The following is a 25,614-nucleotide window of genomic DNA, read 5'->3' as shown; positions in this document are numbered from 1 at the left end:
CGTGCCTGCCGGGAGAACATACAGTGATTTATTGCCAGTGGCTAAAGCCGCTGGCATTAATCACAGGGAAAATCTGACAGGCTGGTTGTAACCAAGTTGATCTATCAATAAACCTGAGTATAATTTGCCTGCCTATACATGGTTCAAATCTCGGCCAGTCCCTGCTGAACCAGCAGAGATTTGAACCATCTTTGGTTGGCCTAAGGAAATCAAATTACAATTTAAAATATATGATATAAAATAAGTTTGATAATGCTCAATAGTGAGCCTGAAATATTTTCCATGAGCAGAGAGCTGTAGACTGTCAGCTCTCTGCTCTGTCACCTCCTCGCTCACTGGAGAGCTGGGCTGTGGAGGGGGTCGGAGCGGCCAGCTCAAGCTCTTAGCGGCTCGCTGAGAGGCTGAGCCTGAACCGATCTGTGACATCGGCAAAGAGCGGACTTCAGCCCGCTCTCTTCTGAAAACGAGTCGCAGGAGTGCAGCACACAGGTGAAGTATAGTCAAATGAGCTTTGGCTGTACTTCTCCTTTTTTAAAGCTGTTATATGCCTTGACCAAAAAAAAAAAAAAAAACCTGTAAGGCAAAGGCATAATGAACTCATTATGAAATACTTACCTTAGAACGAAGCGCCCGCACCGCCTCCTGGTCACCGTTGAGGGAGCTGACATGTTGCCTCTGCAATTCTTCCGCTTTCACGGCTCTGGCACTGTGAGTGGCTCCAGCAAGGAGCTCTGATTTTCCTGCAGCATCCGCCTCACCTTCAGAGCGCATGCGCCACTGGGGTCAGCAGCTGCATGCAAGGTGAATATCTCCTAAACCGTACAGGTTTAGGCAATATTAATTTTACCTACAGGTAAGCCTTATTTTACCTGTAGGTAAAAATGTGCAAGAGGCGGATACAATCGCTTTAAGGTCTGTATCTTGCAGGTGTTCTACAAGGTAAGCTTTTTTGGGGTAGCAGTTGATGAAAATAGTGGTGTTCTCTGTAACTAAACTTGTCAGGGTGACTATATATAGTAATCGTGTATGTTACTGTGATGGAGACCTTAGGAGAAGAATCAATAAAATGGATCAATGTTCTCTGTTTAGTACTGTTATGTCAGGTCTTGTGCCTGGAGTTCAGCTTTATGATAAATTGGTGTTTAGAAAAACATTTGACAATCTTGGAACACCAGCATCCCAAATGTTTGACCAGTAACCAAGAATCTGCATCACTATCTATATGCAAAATACACACAAAATAGTCAGAGTGTAATTGGTATAAATTATACATCTTAAAGCGGAGCTCCACCCAAAATTGGAAGCTCTGCTTATCTGCTTCCTCCCCCCCCCCCCCCCCCTGGTGCCACATTTGGCACCTTTCAGGTGGAGGGGGGAATGGCTTGGTTGTCACTGTTGGTTTCCCTTACAGCCAGTGGCGGCGGCAGCACCTGTGAGCTGATGGAAACATTGGCTGGGGTCCTGACATTGCTGCATTTCAGGACAAGCAAGTGTCCTAATATTAAAAGTCAGCAGCTACGTTTTTTTTTCGTGGGGGACTGGACCTCCTCTTTAATCCTACAGTAAAGGAAACAGGCAACCTATGCATGGGTTCGTACCTATAACCCATGGTGTATGAATACGTTGCCTGTTTCCTGTACTTTACCCCAAGATATGGAATTTCAAGTCAAAATTCCTCTTTTTGCTAGTTGCATAATGTCAAAGGTTCCAGTCCATAACCACTCTTGGTCTTAAAAGAAAAGTATGGGCAGCTCCATGCTCTGGAAGGACCCCAACCATATTGTTGGCATTCACCTTGCTGCCCACTGCTGTAGATGCTGGGGGGGGGGGGGGGTGTTAGAGCAGGGAGCGCTGACTGACCGTAGTCAGTCTGCTCTAAGAAGACTCAGAGCTAAGCGATCAGCCGTCATGTAATCGATCAGTTCTTGGGCTTAGAGCTGGTGGGGGATAGCTGCAGCATCAGACCGATCCTGCAGTGTGGAGGTGAGTATGTTTGTTTGTTTGTTTGTTTGTTTTTTTACATACCCCATACATCATCTTTAAAAAAAATAAAAAAATATTTTTTACATTTCATTGACTAAAACTGTGTAGGATTTCTTAGTGGTGTAGTCCTTTTTTTTTATTTTATTTGTATTACTTTTAATTAGATATACTGTTAATGCCTGATTAAAATAGGAGTTCCTAAAAAAAAAAAAAAATTAGCAATTGAGACGTATGTAATGACTTTAATAGTATCTTTTGTTTGTTCTTTTCTTGCACCAAACAGGAATTATCAAAAATCACAATGCCTGTTATATTCAATGAGCCGCTGAGCTTTCTACAACGCCTCTCAGAATACATGGAGCACACTTACCTCATTCATAAAGCAAGCCGCTGCTCTGACCCTGTGGAACGAATGCAGGTGATATATGAATAGTATTTTTTTTAGATTTGCCTCTTATTAGGGATACAAGCCTGAATAATGGCTTTAACATTTTTGTCTATATCAAAGAGACTGGAACATATAGAAATGGATTGATTTGCTTTTATTCTGTGTTTTGTGATAAAAGCGCACAGGGCACGGTTGGCAGGTTTCTGCTAAATCGGGTTTGTCCTTTTCATTTACATTCAGGAGACATTGTGTGTATTACAAATGGTTATTTAAAAGCAGTATGGGAGAAATGTATGAACTGCCACGTCTGATCATCTTCTGAAAATGCTAGTTTCCTGGATATATTGCTGATGCACTGGAATTAATCACTGAGAAGCCGGAGGCAGGCAGCTAATATTGGAATGTTGGCAATAGCAGTCTTCATATTGCTTATAACACAGATATCCTTTAATAGTGTTGTGTTTATTTTACAAGGGTGTTAAAGTATGAAAAAAGTTGAAATTTTTTCTTGTTTAATAGAACTATGGTATCTCCTTATTGCAGTACAAAGTGTACACATAAAACACCTGGAGGGCAATTCAATAAAGCCGTGGTGACAGACCTGATTGGGAACTAGTCCCCATGACCTCTGCACCTATTTGGTGGGCAGAGCCTGATCGGCAAATAAAAGATTAGTTCCCCATCAGGTTGGACTGAATAGTGGCTATGGATCCTTCCATTGCTGTATGCTGTTGATAAACAGCAAGGTAGACCTGGTGCACTAGTCTCTCAATGTCCCATCAGGCTCTGCCTGCTTCAGTACAAAATATATAGGCGCTTGACTGTGTGACCAGGGAGGAAGCGCGCAGAGGAAGAAAAGTGCAATATGGTCCCTTCGGCCTCAGACCCGTAGTGCCGGTCTCTGACAGATTGAAAAATGGGTACATTTAATAGGCGCAAGCAGCGACCATTTCAGTAGGGAGGCCTGGCAGAATTCTAAAGGATGTCCCTTGCTGTTTGTAGATGTAGTTTAATGTCAATAAATTCCTACACAAACCATAGATTATAACTGATAACAGACAACTGTCATGGTCAACACTGTCCCCCCAAAAAAAATATTTTCAGTTCTAACCTAAGCATTTTTTCCATTTTATAAAACCAATTTTAGTATGTAAAAGCCAGAGCTGGCATCACCCAGCTTCTTACCATTACCACCACCTGATACGTTGTCATTATTTTAGTGTTCCTTGTACTAGAATAGCTAATTATCCTGAAACATGAACTCTGAATGAGTGCAAAGGAAGTTTTCTGTTTACAATAAATGTGACTATAAATGCAGACATGCTCAGTGTACAGTATTAATATTCATACTACCTGGCCTAAATGCCTTTTTTACATTAGGCATCATCTAGTATTAGTAACATTCTTTTACCACATGCCTGTGATGCATTCGTTTTCACATTTTTCATCTTTCTTACAGTGTGTTGCTGCCTTTGCAGTTTCAGCAGTTGCATCACAATGGGAACGCACAGGGAAACCTTTCAATCCTCTCCTCGGGGAAACATTTGAGCTAGTACGGTAAGAGAAATGTTCACACCATGACCAATAGCAGTTCAACTTCACTAGTATCTCTGACCGCCGGGTCTTTGTTCCCCACAGTAACCAGTCCAATGTCTGCTTTAATATCCTAATCTCACATAGAAATATATATCATGTTATATCTCTATCTACACCTCCTCCTTTTGGTCACTTGATAACTGTCCACAGCTGCAGCTGCTGGCTTTTAATAAATGGAGACTTGCCTGTCCTGGTGTCCCTCGATTTCGGCACCGCAGCTGATGTTTCCCATCAGCTGTCGGGTGCTGCCATCGCCTTTGCAGGTAAGGGAACCCGGCAGTGTAGCCTTTCGTCTTCATGCCGGGAACCCTACTTTGCATGCGCGAGGCCCGCTCCTCTCTCCTATTAGCGCGGCGGCCAGGGGAGGAGGAGGGAGCCCCGCGGTGACGTCATGGCCGCGGCCAGACTCCCGGAAGTGGGGAAGCATATCTGTATTTGACAGGTATCCTGTCCCCCTTCCCCCGAAAGGTGCAAATTGTGGCACCGGAGGGGGGGAGGAATCCGATGAGTGGAAGTTCCACTTTAGGGTGGAACTCCGCTTTAATAATATATTCTAATATTCTCAAGCAGTCTGCTTTTCTAGTGGTAGAATTGTGTTTAAGGGGTATTTCATTCAAGATAATAATTATGGACTTCATTTACATACCCTTAGGTTATGTGTACTTAGAATGCTATGTATAAATGTGAGCTTCTGCAGACCCTGCAATGACTGTTCTGCACAGCTTAGTTCGTATTCCTGGTACCAGCACTTATGAATGCGGAATTGCGTCACTGGCCTGTCAAATTACATAGGGCATTAGGTCTTGCAGCTATCATGATCACACAGGAGCATCACCATATCGCTCCACTTCTCCCAAAGATTTACAACAATTATAGAACATTACTTGTTCTTTAAAACAGAGCACTTCGAATACAACACCGGTATATGTTTGATTTGCATATTTATTTAACGTGTCTACAGTTGCCCCCTAATCTTAGGTCTAATTAATATAGAGCAAAATGTCATTGTTTTTTTTTTTACACAAAGGGGTGGATGTACTAAAGGCAAATAGGCTGTTCACTTTGCAATTTTTCCTAGAGTTTAGTGAATGTGGTGAAATTTCACTTTAAACAAAATTCCCAATCGCATGCAAGGAAAACCGCCGCTATGATCGTTCTTACGGAGCGTAGGATCGCCGCCAGAAGAACATTATATCTGAATGATGTCTCTAGGTGCAGGCATCATTCAGATATCCCCGCACAAAGTACAGGACGTCATATGACGTCCACCCGGGATAACAGATCCCCTTTTTGGATGTCACATGACGGCGTGCGGTTTTAAAGTGGTTAAAGTGCTACAATAAAAATACAAACATTCTTTTAAAAATAGTGCCTGGGGGGTCCCCTTCGTCTGCCTGTAAAATGGTCATCAAAGCTTCACCCTATTCAATAAGCAGTTTTTTTGTTTTTTTTTTGCAAAGTGAACAGCCCATTTTTTTTTAGTAAATAAACCCCTAAGTATTCGAAAAGGGGGGTGGCAAGTACTGCCTATGTATATGAAACGCCCAAGTGTACATTGTGATATCATTTGTATGGTTTTTGTATTTTAGTGAGGATCTTGGCTTTAGACTAATTTCCGAACAAGTCAGCCACCACCCACCAATTAGCGCTTTCCATGCTGAAGGCCTTAACCATGACTTTGTTTTTCATGGATCAATATACCCTAAACTTAAGTTCTGGGGAAAGAGTGTTGAAGCCGAACCCAAAGGAATAATCACATTAGAACTTCTCAAGTAAGTAGATTTGTATAAAGCTAAGGGCTAGGCAGATATTGAAGACTCAAATGAATGCAGTTCTGTAATCATCAATATATGATTAAATTTAAGATTTGTAAATGCAAGCAATGTAAGTGCTTGAAGTTGACCTGGTATTATCCTCTTGCAGCCCCTTTACAGCAGAGCATGAGTTAGAGGAAGAAGCAGTACAAGAAGCCAATCAGTTCACGTGCTGATATGATGCATACTGATGGGAGGAAAAGGCAGTGATAGAAAGATGAGCTTATCACTGGGCTGTTTCTTCTTTCAACGTTCAGTTGTAGGCCAGGTTAGGTCTAGGACAATCTATGGTCAGAGAAAGTGGGTTTAATTAAGCTGGCAATCAGAATGAGGACATCTAGCAGCAGAAAAAAGTACTGTAGGGGAATTGTTTGGATTGAAGAGTAATTCTGCAACAAAAACTGGTATTTTATCTTTCAATGTATCGTTATTTTGTTACTATTATGTTCATGTTATGTATTATATGTTCTTTTTTATCTTGTTATTCTTGGCTTGAGTTCTACTTTAAAAGTGAAGTCAAAACTGTGAGTCGTCTTGCTTTGTATTCTCTGCGGTATAAAATAAATTAAAAAGGACAGTTAGACACTCTAAAGCCTAGTACACATGCGCCGAATGGCGGGCAGTTCAATAGAAACCTGCCTACATTCAGACCGTGTTTGGCAAACAGTCCAACAAAAGCTAGTCGTTTGACTGGCTTCTGTCGAAGGCTCGTGAACGTAAAAGGTCTTCCGACTGGCTCCCGACCCATGGCTGAGAGCTGACTGGACTGTTCTGATAGAGGGACGACCCCCCCCCCCCCCAAAGGGCATAATAGAACAGCAGGGGAGGTTGCTGTACTAACATCAGATTGTTATTACAGCAGCTCTGACCTGCTGTAATCACTTTTTATTGATTCAACCCAGGGGTGGTGTGTACTGGGCTTTAAACAAGCCAACACGAGGGGATGCCTGGGCAGTAGGCGTAATTGGCACTGCACGCCTATGCTGCAGGGTTTTTAATAAAAAGTAACTTGTTACAATACTTACCCACTTTCTTGGGTTGAATGACATCTAGCCTCATTCAGCCTACTTCATATGAGCCAAGAGTTAAAGTTTATTTTTATCAATTTTTTATTACATTTTTTTGTAACCCCACTGGGAAGATTTTGTATTACTACCTGTATTAATGCTCATACAACAATTTTTTGAGGGGTGCGAGTGACAAGAAGACAAAGGACAGTTAGAAAACAATGTTGGATGTTTCTTTCTTGACGGAAAGTATTTTATTTATTGGCTTTTTTACTACTAGATGAGATCCCTAAGCTAGTTCATAGGAAATAGAAGTTTAAATACAGTAATAGTAGGGTGAGTAGAGTAGCGGTAAAAACGTATTATTTTTTTCACGCAAGAGTCACACAACTGTCATCCAAGAGACACGTTTTTTTTTTTCAGTTGAGGCCAATTGGAAAATGTGTGAATCTTTGGTGAAATTTGGTGTGGATTTTGACCCCTTGGCATGTAAAAAGAGATTATAGTGAGAGAACAGGCAAGGGTTTTTTTTTTTTGTTTGTTTTGTTTTTTACATTAAAGGCAAGCTGTTAATAGAAAGTACATTTTTAGGGTGGAACTCCGCTTTAAGGAAAAAGAAGAGCCAGCATATGTAATAAACTCTATATCAAAATAAAGTTCCTAATAGAAGTATTTACAGTTTGATTACTTTCACGTGCATTTCCTAAAAATACTGTAGTCATGTTTCCTTTTCGTAGGCACAATGAATCCTATACCTGGACAAACCCAACTTGCTGTGTACATAATATCATTGTTGGCAAACTGTGGATTGAACAGTATGGTAATATGGAAATCACTAATCACAAGTAAGTAGTTTGGACCGTTACCCACACACACACACTGCCTTCCAGTACTAAAGAAGAATGGATATTAATTTAGGAATTTGTTTGCAGAACTGGTGATAAGTGCATTTTAAATTTTAAACCTTGTGGTCTGTTTGGGAAAGAATTGCACAAAGTGGAAGGATACGTCCAAGATAAAAGGTATGTTCACAGATTCTGTTTAAGGCAATGTGTAGCATCATTTTTATATTCTCTATCTTATTTTTAGTTGCATATAATCTATATATACAGTTCATTTTTTTTTTTTTTTTTACCCCCGCCAAATATTGCACATTTAACACCTGCAGTCAACAGGTGGTCTCTTTGCTGTATCTTTTTGTGCTATAACTTGACCTGAATGACACTAAAGAGGGCCTTCCACCTCCAGCAGAAAGTTTTTTACTTTTAATGTATTCTCTGCACAAAAAACTTTCTGCCTTTAAGAAAAAATAAAAAGAGCTTTGCTTTGTAAAAACACAAGGCATCTTATAGCAGGGGTCTCCGAACTTTCTAAACAGAGTCAGGTTACTGTCCTTCAGACCTAAAGTGATACTAAAATCTTTTTTTTTTTTTTGTTAAAATTAAGAAGCGTGTTATATCTACCTGCTCTGTGCAGTGGTTTTGCAGAGAGCCGCCCAGATTCTCCTCTGGTCCATCCTTGGTGCTCCTGGACCCTCCCTCCTGTTGAGTGCCCCCACAGCAAGCAGCTTGTTCATTCAGCCATGGAGCCGTGACCCGGCCTCACCCCCTTGCGCCCCATTGGCTCACTGACTTTGCTAGTAAGCAGCGGGAGCCAATGGCGTTTTGCTGCTGTCACAGTCAGTGAGGGAGAATCTCGGACAGTTGAGTCTCTCGTGCAACATCGCTGGATAGAGAGTAGGGCTTCTGCACACAGAAGGTTTTTTATCTAAATGCATAGAATGCATTAAGATAAAAAAAAACTGATGCCTTTACAACCACTTTAAGGGGGGCTGGACTGTGGGTATTGAGAGTAGAAAAGGTCCCGATGTCAGTAGGAATAAACAATGCCCCATCTTGTGTCAGTGGGAAGAATATCGCCACATTGTTGGTGTCATGGGGAGAAATTGCGCCCCATCTTTGGTGTCATTGGGAGGAATTCTGCCCCTTTTATTGGTGCCCGTGGACGGGAAGTATGCCCCATTTTTTAGTATTCATGGCTGAAATAGTGCCCCAAGGGCCGGTAAAGCAAACAAAGGGCCGCAGTTTGGAGGCCACTCCAGTTGCACTTTAATTTGTCTGGTGCACACAGCAGCCAATAAGCACATAAATGACATAAAGCTTCTAGATAGAAAAAACTCTTCCTCTGTAGTCTGGGTCATGCCTGTATTAAAAAAAAAAAGGAATAGAATATATACTGTATATAATGTGAAACCCTAATGGTGAATATATTCCAATTCCAAAAGTGCATATTTACAATATTAGCTCTACTATGATATAAAGCTTTGTTTTCCGAGAATGAAACATTCCCTGCTGTTTGCTGCCAATCATTTATAGCTCAGCACAGGATCAGGAGAGTAATCAATTGCTGTATAATGCCTAAATGTGTTGAGCGAGTGTTTTCTGAAGAAATTGTATCTAGCTACAGATTGGTATACAGATGCCCCCACTGTTTGCCCTTGCTTCTGACTGATATGTATATTTAGCTCTTGTGGTGTACATTCTTCATGCAGTAAAAAGAAGCTGTGTTCTCTCTATGGAAAGTGGACAGAGTGTCTCTATTGTATTGATCCAGCTACATTTGACTCGTTTAAAAAAAACGACAAGAAAAATGTTGAAGAAAAGAAAAATTTAACCAAGGTAACCACTATGAAGCAAATATTGTTTACATAATCTGTATTTTTAGTGTACTGATCTCCTTATGATAATTATGCAGTCATCTAATATTCCTAAAAAAAAGTTTATGCTTTATGTGACTTCAATTACCTATTCTAAGGCTGGCCATAGACTGTATGTGTGAATGGAGAAAGTTATTTTGGCTGAACGAAAAGAAAAAAAAAGTGGATGTAGGAATCCTCTTTGCTGGGACATTATGGCACAGATTCACGTAGATCGGCGCAAAATTGTGCGGGCGTAACGTATCTCATTTACGTTATGCCTCCGCAACTTACACGGGCAAGTGCTGTATTCTCAAAGCACTTGCTCCGTAAGTTGCGGCGGCGTATCGTAAATCACCCGGCGGAATTCAAATTCGGCGGGTAGGGGGCGTGTATCATTTAAATGAATCGTGTCCCTGCGCCGAACGAACGCTGTCCGTAAAATCTTCCAGTGTGCATTGCTCTAAATGACGTCACAAGGACATCATTGGTTTCGACGTGAACGTAAATGACGTCCAGCCCCATTCACTGACGACTTACGCAAACAACGTAACCTTTTAAAATTTTGATGCGGGAACGACGGCCATACTTAACATTGGCTGCGCCTCATATAGCAGGGGCAACTTTACGGCGGGAAAAGCCTAACATAAACGTCGTAACTTTACTGCGTCGGCCGCGCATACGTTCGGGAATTCGCGTATCTAGCTAATTTGCATACTCGACGGGGATTTCAACGGAAGCGCCACCTATCGGTCCAAAAAAAAATGCAATTAAGATCCGACGGCGTAAGAGACTTACGCCTGTCGGATCTAATGGATATCTATGCATAACTGATTCTAAGAATCAATCGCATAGATACGACGGGTCAGATTAGGACTTACGACGGCGTACATGTCGCTGCGCCGTCGTAAGTCCTTTAAGAATCTGGGCCTATATTCGGACAGCGACACCCACAGCTGTCAGAATACACTGATCAGCGGCTCCAGCTGCTGATCCTTTTTCAACATATCCCTTCAACAGAAGTTGATTAAGCGATTGCCTTCTGACAAGCAGAGACTGATCAAAAATTCAGTCCCTGCTGAACTGAATGAATTTTGACCAGTGTATAGCCAGCATATGTAAAATAAATATGGTTGCATCAGTTTTGGAACTGTTTAAAGAGCCGATATTTGACCCGTGTACTGTTCATGTCTCTGTAAATAAATAAACACAGTGTGCGTTAACTGATGCCACCCTTCCTTCCCATCTGCGTTTTTTAGGCTGCAAGCACAGAGGAGCCTGATGAAATGCCACTACCAGATTGCGAGAGTGTGCAGGTTATTCCAGGGAGCACTTTGCTGTGGCGAATAGCACCTCGACCCCCCAACTCTACACAGGTTACCATTCATATGTTTTCTGTTGCATTCTATAAGTGTTGTAAAGTACAAAGTAACACGTACGTATGGGCAGTTACTACAGCACAGTATCACAATATTTGTCTAATTCTGAATAAATATAATAGAGATTTCAACTAAAAACATTTACTGGATAGGGTAAAGCTCACCCAAAACTGATCTCTTTGCACTTGAGTTCCTAGGTCTGCACCAGTGTTAATTTCGTTGACGAAAATATTTTCGTTGCCAAAATTAAGTTATTTTTTTAGTCAACTTAAATAAGACTAAAACAATTCAGATGACTAAAATACCACTAAAACTAAAATGGCATTTTGGTCAAAATATTACGACTGAAACAAAATTTAACGTCAAAATTAACAAGGGTTACAGAGCCTTGAAAAGTTATTCATACCCCTTGAAATTTTACACATTTTGTCATGTTACAACCAAAAACATAACTGTATTTTATTGGGATTTTATGTGATCGACCAACACAAAGTGGCACATAATTGTAAGGTGTAAGGAAAATGATAAATGGTTTTCAAATATTTTTTACAAATATCTGAAAAGTGTGGCGTACATTTGTATTCAGCCCCCTTTTACTCTGATACCCCTAACTAAAATCTAGTGGAACCAATTGCTTTTAGAAGTCCCCTAATTAGTAAATGGAGTCCACCTGTGTGTAATTTAATCTCAGTATAAATACAGCTATTCTTCGAAGCCCTCAGAAGGTTTTTAGAGAACCTTGGTGAACAAACAGCATCATGAAGGCCAAGGAACACACCAGGCAGGTCGGTGATAAAGTTGTGGAGAAGTTTAAAGCAGGGTTGGGTTATAAAAAAATATCCCAAGCTTTGAACATCTCATGGAGTACTGTTCAATCCATCATCCGAAAATGGAAAGAGTATGGCACAACTGCAAACCTACCAAGACATGGCCGTCAACCTAAACTGACAGGCCGGGCAAGCAGAGCATTATTCAGAGAAGCAGCCAAAAGGCTCATGGTAACTCTGGAGGAGCTGCAGAGATCCACAGCTCAGGCGGGAGAATCTGTCCACAGGACAACTATTAGTCGTGCACTCCACAAATCTGGCCTTTTATGGAAGAGTGGCCAGAAGATACCAGGGTGCCGTGGCGAGGCTCTGTGGCTTGCGCATGCATTTGCAAATGCGTGCAGACTAAACCCCTGCTTTTTAACACATACTGATAGACAGGTTCAATTGGTTGTCTGTGGGCTGGTCGGTAAGTAAGCTTGTTTTTTTTTTTCCCCTTCGATTTATCCTTGGACCTGTTTATACCTGATGTAGCCTTCAAATGCTGCTTACTGTGATGGCCAGTTATAGATGGGGCAGTGGCGTCTTTTTTTGTTTTCAGCACTTGTTGAAAGCCTGCTATCAACTTGCTGAGAGTGGCAATCAACACTCCCATTAGGATCTGTGTGCAACATTTAAAAAAAATTGTTTATTTGTTTTTAAAGCTTCAACAAAGCTTGCTGAAAGCTCTGCAAATGCTCTGTCAAAAGTTGTTGTTCACACTGCCCTATACAAGCTAAAACCAGTGTGAAACATACTTTTTCTGATAGCTGTGTGATAATATATTGCTGGGTTAGTAAGACATGAATTATTTTAATTACACAAGTAAAATCTTTTTTTATTTTTTTATTTTTTTTTTTTTAATGCTTGTGCTTTCAGATGTACAACTTCACTCTCTTTGCTATGGCCTTGAATGAGCTGGACAAGGGCATGGAAAGCATCGTTCCTAAGACTGACTGCAGACTACGGCCTGATATTAGGGCAATGGAAAATGGGGATATAGGTAAATGCTTGAAAAAAACATAAGATCAAAGACTAAACAAAACTGAACATCGATCAAGACCTAAAGCAAACTGGTATGGCACCTGTATGAGATTGGCCTCTACTGTCTTGTGTTTTCTTGGGTGCAGGCTCCAAAATGGTCACATTGATTCTAGCTTCCTAACTAGTGAGTCACTAATCTGAAGCAAGCATGCAGTCAGTGAAGCCTGAGAAGTCTGTTTTCTTGTGTGCTTATGTCAGATCAGTCACTCCTGATGGGCAGGATTAATGTTTTAGCCCAGTAGCCTGCACTTTAAATCAAACCTAGCATGGGAGATATACAGAGGCTGCCATTGCTGAGGGATGAGCCAAACATAGCAGGGTTCAGTTTGAGGCAAGTTTGCAGAACATGACTAAAACTTGAGTTCTAAATCCAAACCCTGTTGGAGTCAATGGGAGCCAATTGTTAAAAACAATAATGGCCATTTTCGTACTGTAGCCAAACTGACATTCACAAAAAAAAAATGCTGTTCAAATTGCCAGCAAATGACAGCTTTAGCTGCTTTACTTTTGGTTGTAAATAAATGGCTAGCGATTCCCTTTGTCTATACCAGATCTTCATAGGAGGCCGTAAAAAAAAAAAAATTAAGTGGGGTTTCCCCTAAAAATATATACCATATTCATATCCTTGAAGAGGGTATGGTATGGATGTCAAGGAGGAACCCCCAAAAAATTTTTATGGGCCCCCCTTCAAATACCATACCATATAAGTTTTCAGGGAGGAACCCTATGCATAAAACAAGAAAAAAAGTCTATACAGACCCTTACCAAACATGGAGCCTGGCTGGCCAGGAAAGGGGTAGGGGCATTCCTCTCCCTTCTGACCCATACCCGATTATAAGCCCTCAACTGAGGGGTGGAGGATCATGCCCCTAACGTGGAGGGGATGATTCCCAGGCAAAGCACCCTGACCCCATGTTGATGAGGACATGTACCTTCTTTACCACAACACTGACCCAGTGGTTGTTGAGGTCTGCAGGAAGGGGACTATTGGAATCTGGAATCCCCCTTTAACAATAAAGGGGCCCCCAGATGTCGCTTCACTATGTGAAAGAGTAAGAGGTACATAGTAGCCCTACTCATTCCAAAAAATCTATAAAAAAATGTTTTTGATCAGTTCTGGCCTGTTGCATATTCAGATCGGGGTTTGATGTGGATTTTTAAGAGGACCTCGTGTTTATTTTACTTTTTTTTTGCATGGGGCTCTTTCCTAAATTATGGATTTTGGAAGGCGCCCCAATGCCATTTTTTTTCTCACAATCTCTGCTCCTATGTTTACATTCCGCTGAGTAAACCTGGTGGGGATAAGTCATGGTTGTTAGTCTGCCGCTGGTGGCCTAAAAATGAGTAGTGAAATATTCACTGTAGTGCAAGTTTTAGTTAATTAGTTTAAATTGTTTTAATTTTATTATAAACCGACAATCTTGGGGCTCCTGCACATGGTCATACCGCGTCCAGATCCTGTGAAAACACTTTCCCAGGGCTTGCAGCTGCTATATAACGATGCTCATAGACTTCAATTAAAAGATGTGTCTGTATGTGGGTAATCACTGAAGGTTGCGAACATGAAGTGTGGTTTCAGAGCATATATTCTTTCGCATGCAGGTACTTACTGTATGTGACCCCTGGCGTATACCTGTGTACAGCCAAATCTTCAAATTTATGGCTATGGGCGACTGTATGCAACAGCTACAGGTACCAGAAGAGTGTTCTGTGTAGAATATAGGCACCAATCTGCACCAGCTTGGGCAGCCCATAGATGACTTGATTTTCTTTCCTTCCACTTGCCCATACCTGGATCAAATTTCAGACCGTCCCTGATTTTGATCCATGTGTGGCTGGTTTTGGGCTGGCCACGCACCCCATGATTTCAAATTGAATCTCATCTGCCAACCCTGCAGACAACAATGGCACCCTTGAATGCCATAATACCGAACAGTAACTGCATCTGGTATGATGCAGTCACTGTTTAGCTGATATTTTCCACAAGGCTCGGTCGATTTTTAAATCAACATTTGTCAAGCTGGGTGCCGACAGGCAACCAGCTGTACAAATGTTAGCCACTTCACCATTAGGTGAACTTTGTATATGTGGGTACTAAAGCAACAACTGGGCTCACAGACAGAAACAAAACCCTGATACAAATATTCATTTCTTTCTCGTACATCACGGGACACAGAGTGGCATATTCATTACTATGTGGGTTATATGGAGTACCTTCAGGTGATGGACACTGGCAATCTCAAACAGGAAGTGCCCCTCCCTATATAACCCCCTCCCATAGGAGGAGTACCTCAGTTTTTTCGCCAGTGTCTTAGGTGTTGGTCATGGTTTAGCTTTGCCTCCACATCCTTGGGATCAAGGCAGGCTAACCGGATCTGTCCAACGGCCTCAGTGCTAAAGTGGACAGTATCCGGACCCCAAAGCCATGGGGTTTGCCCATAACGCTTCTCTTTTTAGAGAGCTGGACCCTGGGCCCAGGACTTAGAACCTTGGGCATCTAAAGCTCCTGTTTGCCAGGGTGCTATATGGGCCCAGGACAGTGGCTCCTTCATAGGAACCCAGGGCCTGAAGGTCTAGACGCCACCCACGGAGATGGGGGAAGATTGGACCTCTTGCTGTGCAAAAGTCCTGCGGCATGGAGCAGGTAAGTATTGGGGAGCCTGCGGAACTTGGTTCTTAGCAGATTCCCTGGAGGGAGGTGCACAGGGGGTCATGCCTGGGTATGCTCTGCATTGGCAAGGAATCACTATGTCTATGGTCAGAGACAGGATGATTCAAATCTTTTTCCCCCAGTGATAGGTGTCCTCCCTGGTAAGTGTTGTTTAGCTAGGTCTGCTGCGCTAGGTGTGGGATCTCTGTGAAATACAGGAGCCGTGTTTCCCATGCTAAGAGGAGGTCTGTGACCTACCTGAGGGCTTACCTGCCTGGGTGCTGCGCCGCTCCGTCCTCCTCCATGTGCGATGGCCCCCGCCGACGGGCGCACGCGTGCCCGAGATACGAAAGTTTTTTCGCGCCATTGGCTGGGGTGGGGGCGCATCCCTGTGGGCAGCGATTTACATATAGGAAGGGGAGGCCCTTCCAGTAGCTGCCAAAAGCTCAGTGTCTTCCTGAGTTACAGAGGAGGAGGACGCAGAGCGGAGCTCGCTGAGGCACCCAGTGGCGGAAGGAAAGATTACAGTCTTTTTCTAAAGAATAGACTGTCAAACCTACAGATAGGTTTCTTTTTCCTTTTTTCAGCAGATGGCTATTGGCAATACTTATTAGGAGACAGAGTATTTTTCTTTTCCTCTTCAAAAAAAAAAAAGATATATAAAAAAAAAGAAGAAGAAAAAGGGAAAGTACTTCTGATCTCCCTTCTCAGTTTGGGCGTTAGTCTCTATCGTTCCCAAACCGGCAGATCCCCTTAGCTACGTCTGTGGCTGGGTGATAGCAGGTGTACCTCGGTATTGTACCAAGGCTTCTGGGTCAGAGGGTACAAAGGGTGGGGATTCCCCCGCAAAATCCGAGGGCTCAGACACGGCTATGCCGCTGCTCTCCCCACAGGACATATCAGGGCACGCCCTGATGGGACCTGGGGGATCTGGTGCTGGGGCTGGTCCAGTTCAGTCCAACCCCGGCTTTGTCACTGAGAGGGTGCTTGCTGTTTCTTTAGGAGAACTAGAGAAAAGAATGGCAAAAAGAATAGCTAAGGCTATTTCGGGTAGAAAGCGGACTAGGTCTCCGTCACCCGAGCAGGAACCCTCAGACTCAGAGATCCTTTCCCTAGGGGAATTGGATAATCCTGACGTTTTGGACCAGGGTGGTTCAGAGATCGAGGATCCGGATACTGAGGAGTCTAGTTCAACCTCCCAAGGGGAAAGTTTGTGGGTTCAAGCTTTAACGGACATGGTCCATGAGGCATTTAAGTTACCCATACCAGAACCTCAAGTATCGGCGGTTTCAGCTTTAGGCTCATTAAGAGCGCCTCAAAGCAACGCAGTTTTTCCGGTCCATCCTCTACTCGAGGATGTCATATTTCAGGATTGGATCAAGTCAGATAGTCTTTTTACCACCTAAAAAATTCTCTGTTTTATATCCTATGGAGGAGAAATTCTCCAAAAGGTGGGCGCCCCCGGCGGTGGACGCAGCCATCTCCTGTGTGAACAGATCTTTAACTTGCCCTGTAGAAAACTTACAGGTGTTTAAGGATCCGGTTGATAAACGCTTGGAAACATTACTTAAGGCCTCCTTTACTTCAGCAGGGGCGATAGTTCAGCCCGCTGTGGCTGCTATTGGAGTTGCCCAAGCATTATCAGATAAGACTAAGCAAATGCTTAAACTTATCCCTGCCCAACAGGCAGAGGAATTTTCGGATATACCCAGGGCTATACGCTTTACGGTGGATACTATCAAGGACTCCATCCAGCAGGCGTCACGTTTATCCTTATTTCTAATCCATATGAGAAGGCTCTTATGGTTGAAGAATTGGGAGGCTGAGCCCCCGTGCAAAAAACTCCTGGTAGGGTTTCCCTTCCATGGAGGACGTCTCTTCGGAGAAGATCTGGATAGATATATTCAGACTATATCAAGCGGCAAAAGCACTCTCTTGCCAGTCAAGAAGAAGGCCAGAGGGCCCGCATTTAAGCGCCAGCCCTCCCCGGGGCAGGGGCCCTCTAATACCAAACAGTATCGACGGCCTCCTGCAAGATCAGGATTTAACAATAAGCCGCAGGGCCAAGCCACGGGGGGCAAAAAGCAGTGGTACCGCAAGCCTGCGAAGCCAGCCCCCAAGTCGGCCTTATGAAGGGGCGCCCCCACCCACGATGGTGGGGGGAAGGCTGCGTCTCTTTGCAGAGGTTTGGGAGGCCAGCATTCCCGACTGCTGGGTACGGTCTTCCGTGACCACGGGCTACAAACTAGAATTTCTAAAATTCCCTCCTCCTCATTACCAGGAGTCAAGAGTACCAGGCGACCCTGTGAAAAGAGCCGCATTGATGGCGGCATTGAATCATCTGCCAGAAGGTGATAGTAGAAGTACCAGTCCGGGAACAGGGATTGGGGTTCTACTCCAACCTGTTTATCATCCCAAAGCCCAACGGCGATGTCAGGCCAATCTTGGACTTAAAGGGAGTAAATGCGTACCTAAAGGTCCGCTCATTGAAACAATTCGGTCAGCTGTCGCCGTGCTCCAGAAGGACGACTTCATGGCGTCCATAGACATAAAGGATGCTTACCTTCATGTGCCAATTTTTCAGCCACATCAAGTATTTCTACGCTTCGCGGTGGCTCAGCGTCATTTCCAATTTGTGGCGCTCCCCTTCGGGTTGGCTACGGCCCCCCGGGTATTCACGAAGGTCCTAGCCCCAATCCTAGCCAATCTAAGGACCCAAGGGGTCACTGTCCTGGCTTACCTGGACGACCTCTTGGTCGTAGACCACTCGTCTCCTGGCCTGGAACGAGCAGTGGCCCTCACGATTCAGTACCTCGAGAGGTTCGGCTGGGTCCTAAATCGAGACAAGTCAGCATTCCTGCCCACAAGGCAGCTGGAATATCTCGGCATGAGATTGGATACAGAACAACAAAAGGTGTTCCTACCCCTATTAAAGGTCAAGGCCATCAAAGAGCTAATACAAATAGTTCTAAGAAAGAAAAGGCCAACTGTTCGCCTATGTATGCGACTACTAGGCAAGATGGTGGCCACATTCGAGGCGGTTCCGTACGCTCAGAGCCACACTCGCATCCTGCAGGCAGCCATCCTGTCAGCATGGAGCAAGAGGCCTCAGGCCTTAGAAATTCCTTTGCCACTCTCACCAAGAGTGCGGCAAAGTCTATCTTGGTGGTTAAACCCTCAGAATCTCCTGAAGGGAAAGACTTTCAGTCCTGTGACCTGGAAGATAGTAACCACAGACGCCAGCCTGATAGGCTGGGGAGCAATTTTGGATGGTTGCACTCGCCAGGGCACTTGGGCAGCGGCAGAGAAGCAGTTGCCCATCAATATCTTGGAGCTCAGAGCTGCTCGACTAGCCCTCAGGGCTTGGACGTCCAAACTACAAGGGTTCCCGGTGAGAATACAATCGGACAATGCCACGGCGGTGGCATATATAAATCACCAAGGGGGAACCAAGAGTCAAGCCGCTCAGAAGGAAGTGAGCTTGATTTTCTTGTGGGCAGAAGCCCATGTGCCCTGCATATCGGCTATATTCATTCCCGGAGTGGACAACCTACAGGCGGACTTCTTAAGTCGCCAGACTCTGTTGCCGGGGGAGTGGTCTCTGCATCCACAGGTCTTTCAGACACTCTGCCAGAAATGGGGAGTGCCGGACGTGGATATCATGGCATCGAGACTGAACAAGAAGCTAGACAGGTTCATGTCCCGCACAAGGGATCCCAGGGCCTGCGGAACCGATGCGTTAGTTCGCCCTTGCCATCAGTTCAAACTTCTTTATGTATTTCCCCTGCTCCAGTTACTACCCCGCCTGCTGCGCAGGATCAGGGTGGAGCACATACCAGTTATCCTGGTAGCTCCAGCATGGCCAAGAAGGGCATGGTATTCACTAATCCTGAAGATGGTAGTGGGAGACCCTTGGACTCTTCCTCTACGGCCAGACCTGCTATCGCAAGGTCCGATCCTCCACCCTGCCTTACGGCATCTAAATTTGACGGCCTGGAAGCTGAATCCCTGATTCTCAGGGGTAGAGGTCTGTCTCAGAAAGTAATCTCTACCCTAATCAGAGCCAGGAAACCGGTCTCTAGGGTGATTTATTACAGGGTCTGGAAGGCCTATGTAGGCTGGTGTGAGTCCAAGCGATGGCTTTCTCGCAAATTTACCATCGATAGAGTATTAAGTTTTCTCCAGCTAGGAGTGGATAAAGGACTGGCATTAAGCACAATCAAGGGACAGATTTCAGCTTTGTCAGTGTGGTTTCAGCGGCCGCTGGCCACCCACTCGCTGGTTAAGACCTTCATTCAAGGGGTCTTACGTATTAATCCTCCAGTTAAATCCCCGCTTTGTCCGTGGGATTTAAATCTTGTTCTGTCAAGTTTACAGAAACAACCTTTTGAGCCGTTGGCTGAAATTCCTTTGGTTTTACTGACAAGGAAGTTAGTATTTTTGGTCGCCATAGTTTCCGCCAGAAGAGTATCGGAACAGGCAGCCTTATCCTGTAAGGAACCATATCTTATTTTACATAAGGACAAGGTCGTTCTCCGCCCTCATCCTTCCTTCCTACCAAAGGTTATATCCAGTTTTCATCTAAACCAGGACTTGGTATTACCATCCTTCTTTCCTAAACCTACTTCCAAAAAGGAAGGGTTGCTGCATACCTTGGATATTGTCAGGGCCATGAAGGCCTATCTTAAAGCTACAGAGAAGATCCGGAAAACAGATGTGTTGTTCATTTTACCAGATGGGCCCAAAAAGGGGCAGGCAGCTGCAAAATCCACCATCTCGAGGTGGATTAAACAGTTAATCACTCAGGCCTACGGCTTGAAGGGGTTGCCTCCTCCGTTATCATTAAAGGCTCATTCTACTAGGGCCATGGGCGCCTCCTGGGCAGCACACCACCAGATCTCTATAGCTCAAGTTTGCAAGGCGGCAACCTGGTCTTCTGTCCACCCGTTTACAAAGTTCTACCAGTTGGACGTAAGAAGGAATACTGATACAGCCTTTGGGCAGGCAGTGCTGCGGGCTGCAGTTTGAGACCCTCGGGTTCCGGGGGCTCCCTTTTGAGTAAAATTTAAAAATTATTTTTTTCTCAACTAAGTTGGATTTAATATGATTTAAGTATATCTCTAAATTAAATCCTTTTGTCTTGGGAAGATGTCTCCCTCCCCTCATTGTAAGCATTGCTTTGGGACATCCCACATAGTAATGAATATGCCGCTCTGTGTCCCGTGATGTACGAGAAAGAAAAAGGGATTTTTAATACAGCTTACCTGTAAAATCCTTTTCTTGGAGTACATCACGGGACACAGAGCTCCCACCCCTCTTATGGGGACCATTTTGGGAGGCATACTGCTTGCTACAAAACTGAGGTACTCCTCCTATGGGAGGGGGTTATATAGGGAGGGGCACTTCCTGTTTGAGATTGCCAGTGTCCATCACCTGAAGGTACTCCATATAACCCACATAGTAATGAATATGCCGCTCTGTGTCCCGTGATGTACTCCAAGAAAAGGATTTTACAGGTAAGCTGTATTAAAAATCCCTTTTTTTTGCATGCTCTATACAAAAAAGAAAATGTAGTGGGAATTTGGCCCAACGCCTGCATTGCAACCGCAAACTGGTACACTGGCTTTGCCATATTAGTAATATTCCACGTTTAATTATGTTTACTACCAGTGTTCTGGTAATTCTTTATAACGCCAATTATTTTTCTTGTAAGACACTGCAAGTGAGGAAAAGAAGAGACTGGAAGAGAAGCAGAGAGCGGCACGTAAGAATCGTTCCAAGTCTGACGAAGACTGGAAAACCAGGTAGGTACTAACCGTTCAATTTGTTTCTCTACATGAGGTCAGGGTTGTTTCTTAATGGAACAAACATTTCTACTTTTAAATTTGTTGCATTTGTCTCTTGCCCATAGCTGAAGATGTGCTTACATCATTGTTATCCATGTTTGTTTACTGGCATGGTTGTGCAGCCACTGTAAGTTACAGATATTAGGGACCCTGAGAGCTGGATAGACCCCCAAGCTGCCAGCTATAGTGCTTTAAATGTAATAACAATAATACTGTAAGACTCCATGCATTATACGTGAGCATACAGCAACCTTTAGTGTCCTCCAATACTCCAGCAGTTCTTAACCCATAGTCAGGGCCGATCCGCCCTATAGGCTCACTATGCAAGCCGGTTAGGGCCCCGCAAAGCTGCGGAGAGCCCCTCACTTTAATGCAAGATGTAATTTCCGACTGCAGAACACCCCCTCAACTTTAATCTTTAATGTGACATGTCACTGTCGGCAGCCCCCCCCCCCCCCCTCTCCCCGTGACATGTCATTTTGCTTAGGGCCCCAGGAAGGTCAGGATAGGCACTGCCCATAGCAACCATTCATAATCGGTCGTTCAGTCTTTTTTTGGCTTCAGTAACAAGAAAAGTAATTGGTTGCTCCAGGAAATACATCATCTTTTGTGTTCACATTGGCTGGAGAAGAATTGTGCTCTTTATAATATCCTGTTCAACTTTGTGTAGTGGTAACTCGCATTCCTGCTTGCAATTTTGTGTGGGCAATTTTCACACAAATTTACCCTAATTGGGCTCTCCTATGCACTTTTGTTTCGTCAAGGAACCAAATTTTGTCCCTGAGCCAGGCACAATTTCACATGCACATTTTGCCGTGCAACAATCGCAGTAAAATTACACTACGTTTAGGGTGGCATTCAAGATGAATGGCACCCAAATGTGCCTTGTGTGTTTTGCCATGATATGGAAAAGTGGACAGAATTGCGCCGATTCTGTCTTAGATTCCTAATTCTACAAGGGTGAGCTGGACCTAATGGTTACTCTGAATGATCTCAAATTTAGAAAAACCGGAACCGTATCTGTGAAGTCTTACTTTTTCATGAGGTTCTATGCCTCTAACAGTCATGCATATGTGGAATAATAAAAAAGGTAAAGATCAGAACCAGCAGTCTATGGAGCGAATGGGTGTAAACTCAGCATGGCTCACACTAACTCTATAATCTGACAGCAGGGCACAGACGATAAATGACTGGCTGTATCATTCAGGAGATTAACTAATTTCCGTATTACAGATCTTCCAACTTTAAATTGCAACATGGTTCTATATAGAAACCTACCAAGCTCTGCTATTAGAAAATACAGATATGTTTGTGCTTGGACTGCTGTCTTTTAAAGCCCAAAACTCACCTGTGACCACCAAAGAGTCTTGAGCAGTGTGTATAAAGAAGCTTGTGTAAGCCATCGTGTTGTTGGGCAATGATGTCATCACCCAAAATTATGTGTTTTGCCATCTTCCTTTTTTCTTTTTTTGAATTTGGTCACTATTGTTTTTCTTTGCTGTTATTTGAAATAAGTTAAAGGATAAGTTCACTTTTACAAAAAACAAAACAAATGCACATTTATTTTTAGGCCCCAGTCCTGCACACTGTCTGTGTAGCTGTCTGCTCATCCCTCCTATACAGGAAGGCAGTTGCACTCGCACAGGAAGGAAGCTCGATGAACTACCTAGAGCAGTAATGGCGAACCTTGGCACCCCAGATGTTTTGGAACTACATTTCCCATGATGTAGTGTAGTGGAGCATCAGAGGAAATGTAGTTCCAAAACATCTGGGGTACCAAGGTTTGCCATCACTGACCTAAAGCATTGCCCTGGTAGTCAATTGACTACAAGCCGACAACTGCAAAAGGCTGTCGGGACTTGTAGTTTTCCCATTCATAGAACACTGGGGTTTATGTACTAAAGCTGGAGAATGCAAAATCGGGCTCACTTCTGCATAAAAACCAAATAGCTTCCAGGTTTAATTGCCAAAGCTTCATTGAATAAGCTGAGATTAGAAGCTGATTGGTTTCTATGCAGAAAATAGCCTAATTTTGCACTCTCCCGCTTTAGTAAATAAACCCTTGTATAAATGACACAGCCAGGTGGGCCGAGCCCCACATGGCAATGTTTTTTTTTTTTTTTCTAGCTTGTGACAGCAAGTGGGGGGAAAAGATCCCTCGCTCACTGTCAAAATAGGGACTCGGGGGTGGTGCATTTGCAATATATTTCATATTGCACCCTGAATATGGGTGTAAAATGTAACATGTTACAAAACGGAAACATATCCTTTAATCAACAGTCATGTTTTGCAAAGAATCAAGGTAAAATGTCATTCCAACATGTATTTCAGTTTTCAGTAAATGGTGATTGGTTGAATTGTCTAATTCTTGCTGCGAGTAGCAAAATCCTTCCAACCAAAGTTCCTGGTTCTGCTTCCCTGCACTATGAAGTTGTGTAATTCTCCATCAGCATTATTTATATTCTATATTATAAAATGAATTTAAAATCATGGCAGAGAGAATGTGATACTCCATAATGGCTTCAGATGAGCAGATCTGTAAACTGACAGAGATCTGATACCTGGGACCCCCCCCCCCCCAGAGTAAAAGTAGGTAGTGTAAACAACTAGTATCTTTTACCAAAAATGTAATGTTTATGTGCTCTATAGAAAGTGGAGATTGTATATATTGTTATATACCGTACATGTGCATTGCTTTTCCATAGTAAAATGCATCAATTTTCTTTCAACAGGTGGTTCCACCAAGGTCCAAACCCTCACATCAATGCACAGGACTGGCTGTTTTCTGGAAACTACTGGGACAGGAGCTATACAAGCCTCCCAGACATCTATTGAATGTGGCACCTTGACAGGAGGAGTCTTTTACATCTGTATCACATGTAGACTTGTGTGTTCTGACGTCATGAAAATCGCACCTTCTCAACCCCTTAGCACTTACTGTAAGAGTCCTACTGGCTTAGTTGCCTCCTGTAAAGAATGACGCATCTTCTAAGTAACCGCAACCACCAGTAGGAAGTTTAGAGGTGGACGGGGGCTGAAAGCCATTAGGCTCACATCTTAGTATCTGACACTTTTAGCTGAAGCAGAAATCCTAATACCATTTTCATAAGCATGAAGAATGTTTATTGAATTTAGAGTGATTTTCCCGGTGATTCAGGCGGCTGTGGGCCTGTCTGTGGAATGGGAGATATAAGCACAATGGGGCATTTGTTTCTTTTATGTGAAGGAAGGATTTTATTTCTATTCCTCAGCAACAACTCCTATTGATCTCATTTCTTAGGATAAGGGGATATTTATGTGCCCATTTGTTCTGAGACTTGTCTAACTCTATAAATACTACTGAATGCAACCGGCCATTTTATCCATGTTTTGTCTTGGTGTTGTTTATCTGTGTAATGAAAGACTGGATATAGAATGTACTTGAAGCATACACCTCTGAGAAGAAATATTTGCACATGTACTCCATATAATACACATTACATGTCCTTGTGCACTTGTATTGGAATTAGGACATCCTAGATCCAGTCTGACAGACCAAAGAAGGGTGCTCTTTTATTCAGGAGCCACATTCCTAATGGCCTCATGTCTAATAATCATTTTACCTATAACACAAACTAGATGGACCTGGGGCTAGTGCAGTGTTTCTCAATTCCAGTCCTCAGGCCCCCCCAACAGGTCAGGTTTTCAGGATTTCCCTCAGATGAAAAGGCTGTGGTGATTACTAAGGCAGTGAAACTGATCAAATCACCTGTGCAAAATAATGGAAATCCTGAAAACCTGACCTGTTGGGGGGGCCTGAGGACTGGAATTGAGAAACACTGGGCTAGTGTGACCTATAAAGCATGTCTGGGATATAGTTTTACTACTGTAAAAAGGATACAGGATGTCCCTAATAGGCCCACCCTCCATGCACTGGAGTTATGTGTGATTTGTTATATATAGCTTAAAGTAAAGTCAAAAACTATTTTTGGATGAATAGGGTGAAGGATTTCTACGAGTTATGTTCACTGCTATCTGGGGCTCTGCTTGCAAAGATTTCCCTCCACTTCCTGTCCCGCTGCCAACAGTTTCACCAGATGAGAAGAGAGGAAAATAAAAATATGACAGGAATTCTAGCCTTTCCCTACTTTTTTTTTTTTTTTTTTTTTTTTTTTCTTCCTTTTTTTTTTATATATACTGTTGGAAAGGTCCCCTTGCTTCCTGTCTGGTGAAATGTTTTCAGTAGAAGAGTAAATTAAGGTAAATCTTGAGGAGCCCTGGGTAGCAGTAAGAAAACCTGGCAGAGATTACAATCCTTTACCACTTTATCAAAAACTGAGAATATCATCAGCTGGAGATATAGATATAGATAAATAATATATTAAAAATGCTATTTTAATAGATAACAAAATGTATTTTGTTCTTTA

At 43.3% G+C, this 25,614-nt stretch overlaps 1 protein-coding gene across 4 annotated transcripts in view; it reads left to right on the top strand.

Annotated features, from left to right (window-relative positions):
- Positions 1–24,627, top strand: part of OSBPL1A (oxysterol binding protein like 1A) — a 199,417-nt gene extending 174,790 nt beyond the window's left edge. For 3 of the 4 annotated variants that reach the window (XM_040354079.1, XM_040354080.1, XM_040354082.1), the window contains 10 exons: positions 2,267–2,401; positions 3,831–3,928; positions 5,557–5,739; positions 7,526–7,633; positions 7,721–7,810; positions 9,340–9,466; positions 10,743–10,859; positions 12,548–12,671; positions 21,076–21,166; positions 23,941–24,627. In XM_040354079.1, coding sequence (XP_040210013.1) covers positions 2,267–2,401; positions 3,831–3,928; positions 5,557–5,739; positions 7,526–7,633; positions 7,721–7,810; positions 9,340–9,466; positions 10,743–10,859; positions 12,548–12,671; positions 21,076–21,166; positions 23,941–24,043 — 1,176 coding nt within the window. In that variant the 3' untranslated portion in view covers positions 24,044–24,627. The remainder of the gene's footprint in view (positions 1–2,266; positions 2,402–3,830; positions 3,929–5,556; positions 5,740–7,525; positions 7,634–7,720; positions 7,811–9,339; positions 9,467–10,742; positions 10,860–12,547; positions 12,672–21,075; positions 21,167–23,940) is intronic. The other variant, XM_040354081.1, reaches the window with a different exon arrangement.
- The last annotated feature ends 987 nt before the right edge of the window (positions 24,628–25,614 follow it).

Source organism: Rana temporaria, chromosome 5 (assembly GCF_905171775.1).
Source record: "Rana temporaria chromosome 5, aRanTem1.1, whole genome shotgun sequence".
Taxonomy (NCBI): domain Eukaryota; kingdom Metazoa; phylum Chordata; class Amphibia; order Anura; family Ranidae; genus Rana; species Rana temporaria.
Note: the sequence above shows the minus strand (reverse complement) of the source record. Positions and strands in the feature narration are given on the sequence as shown.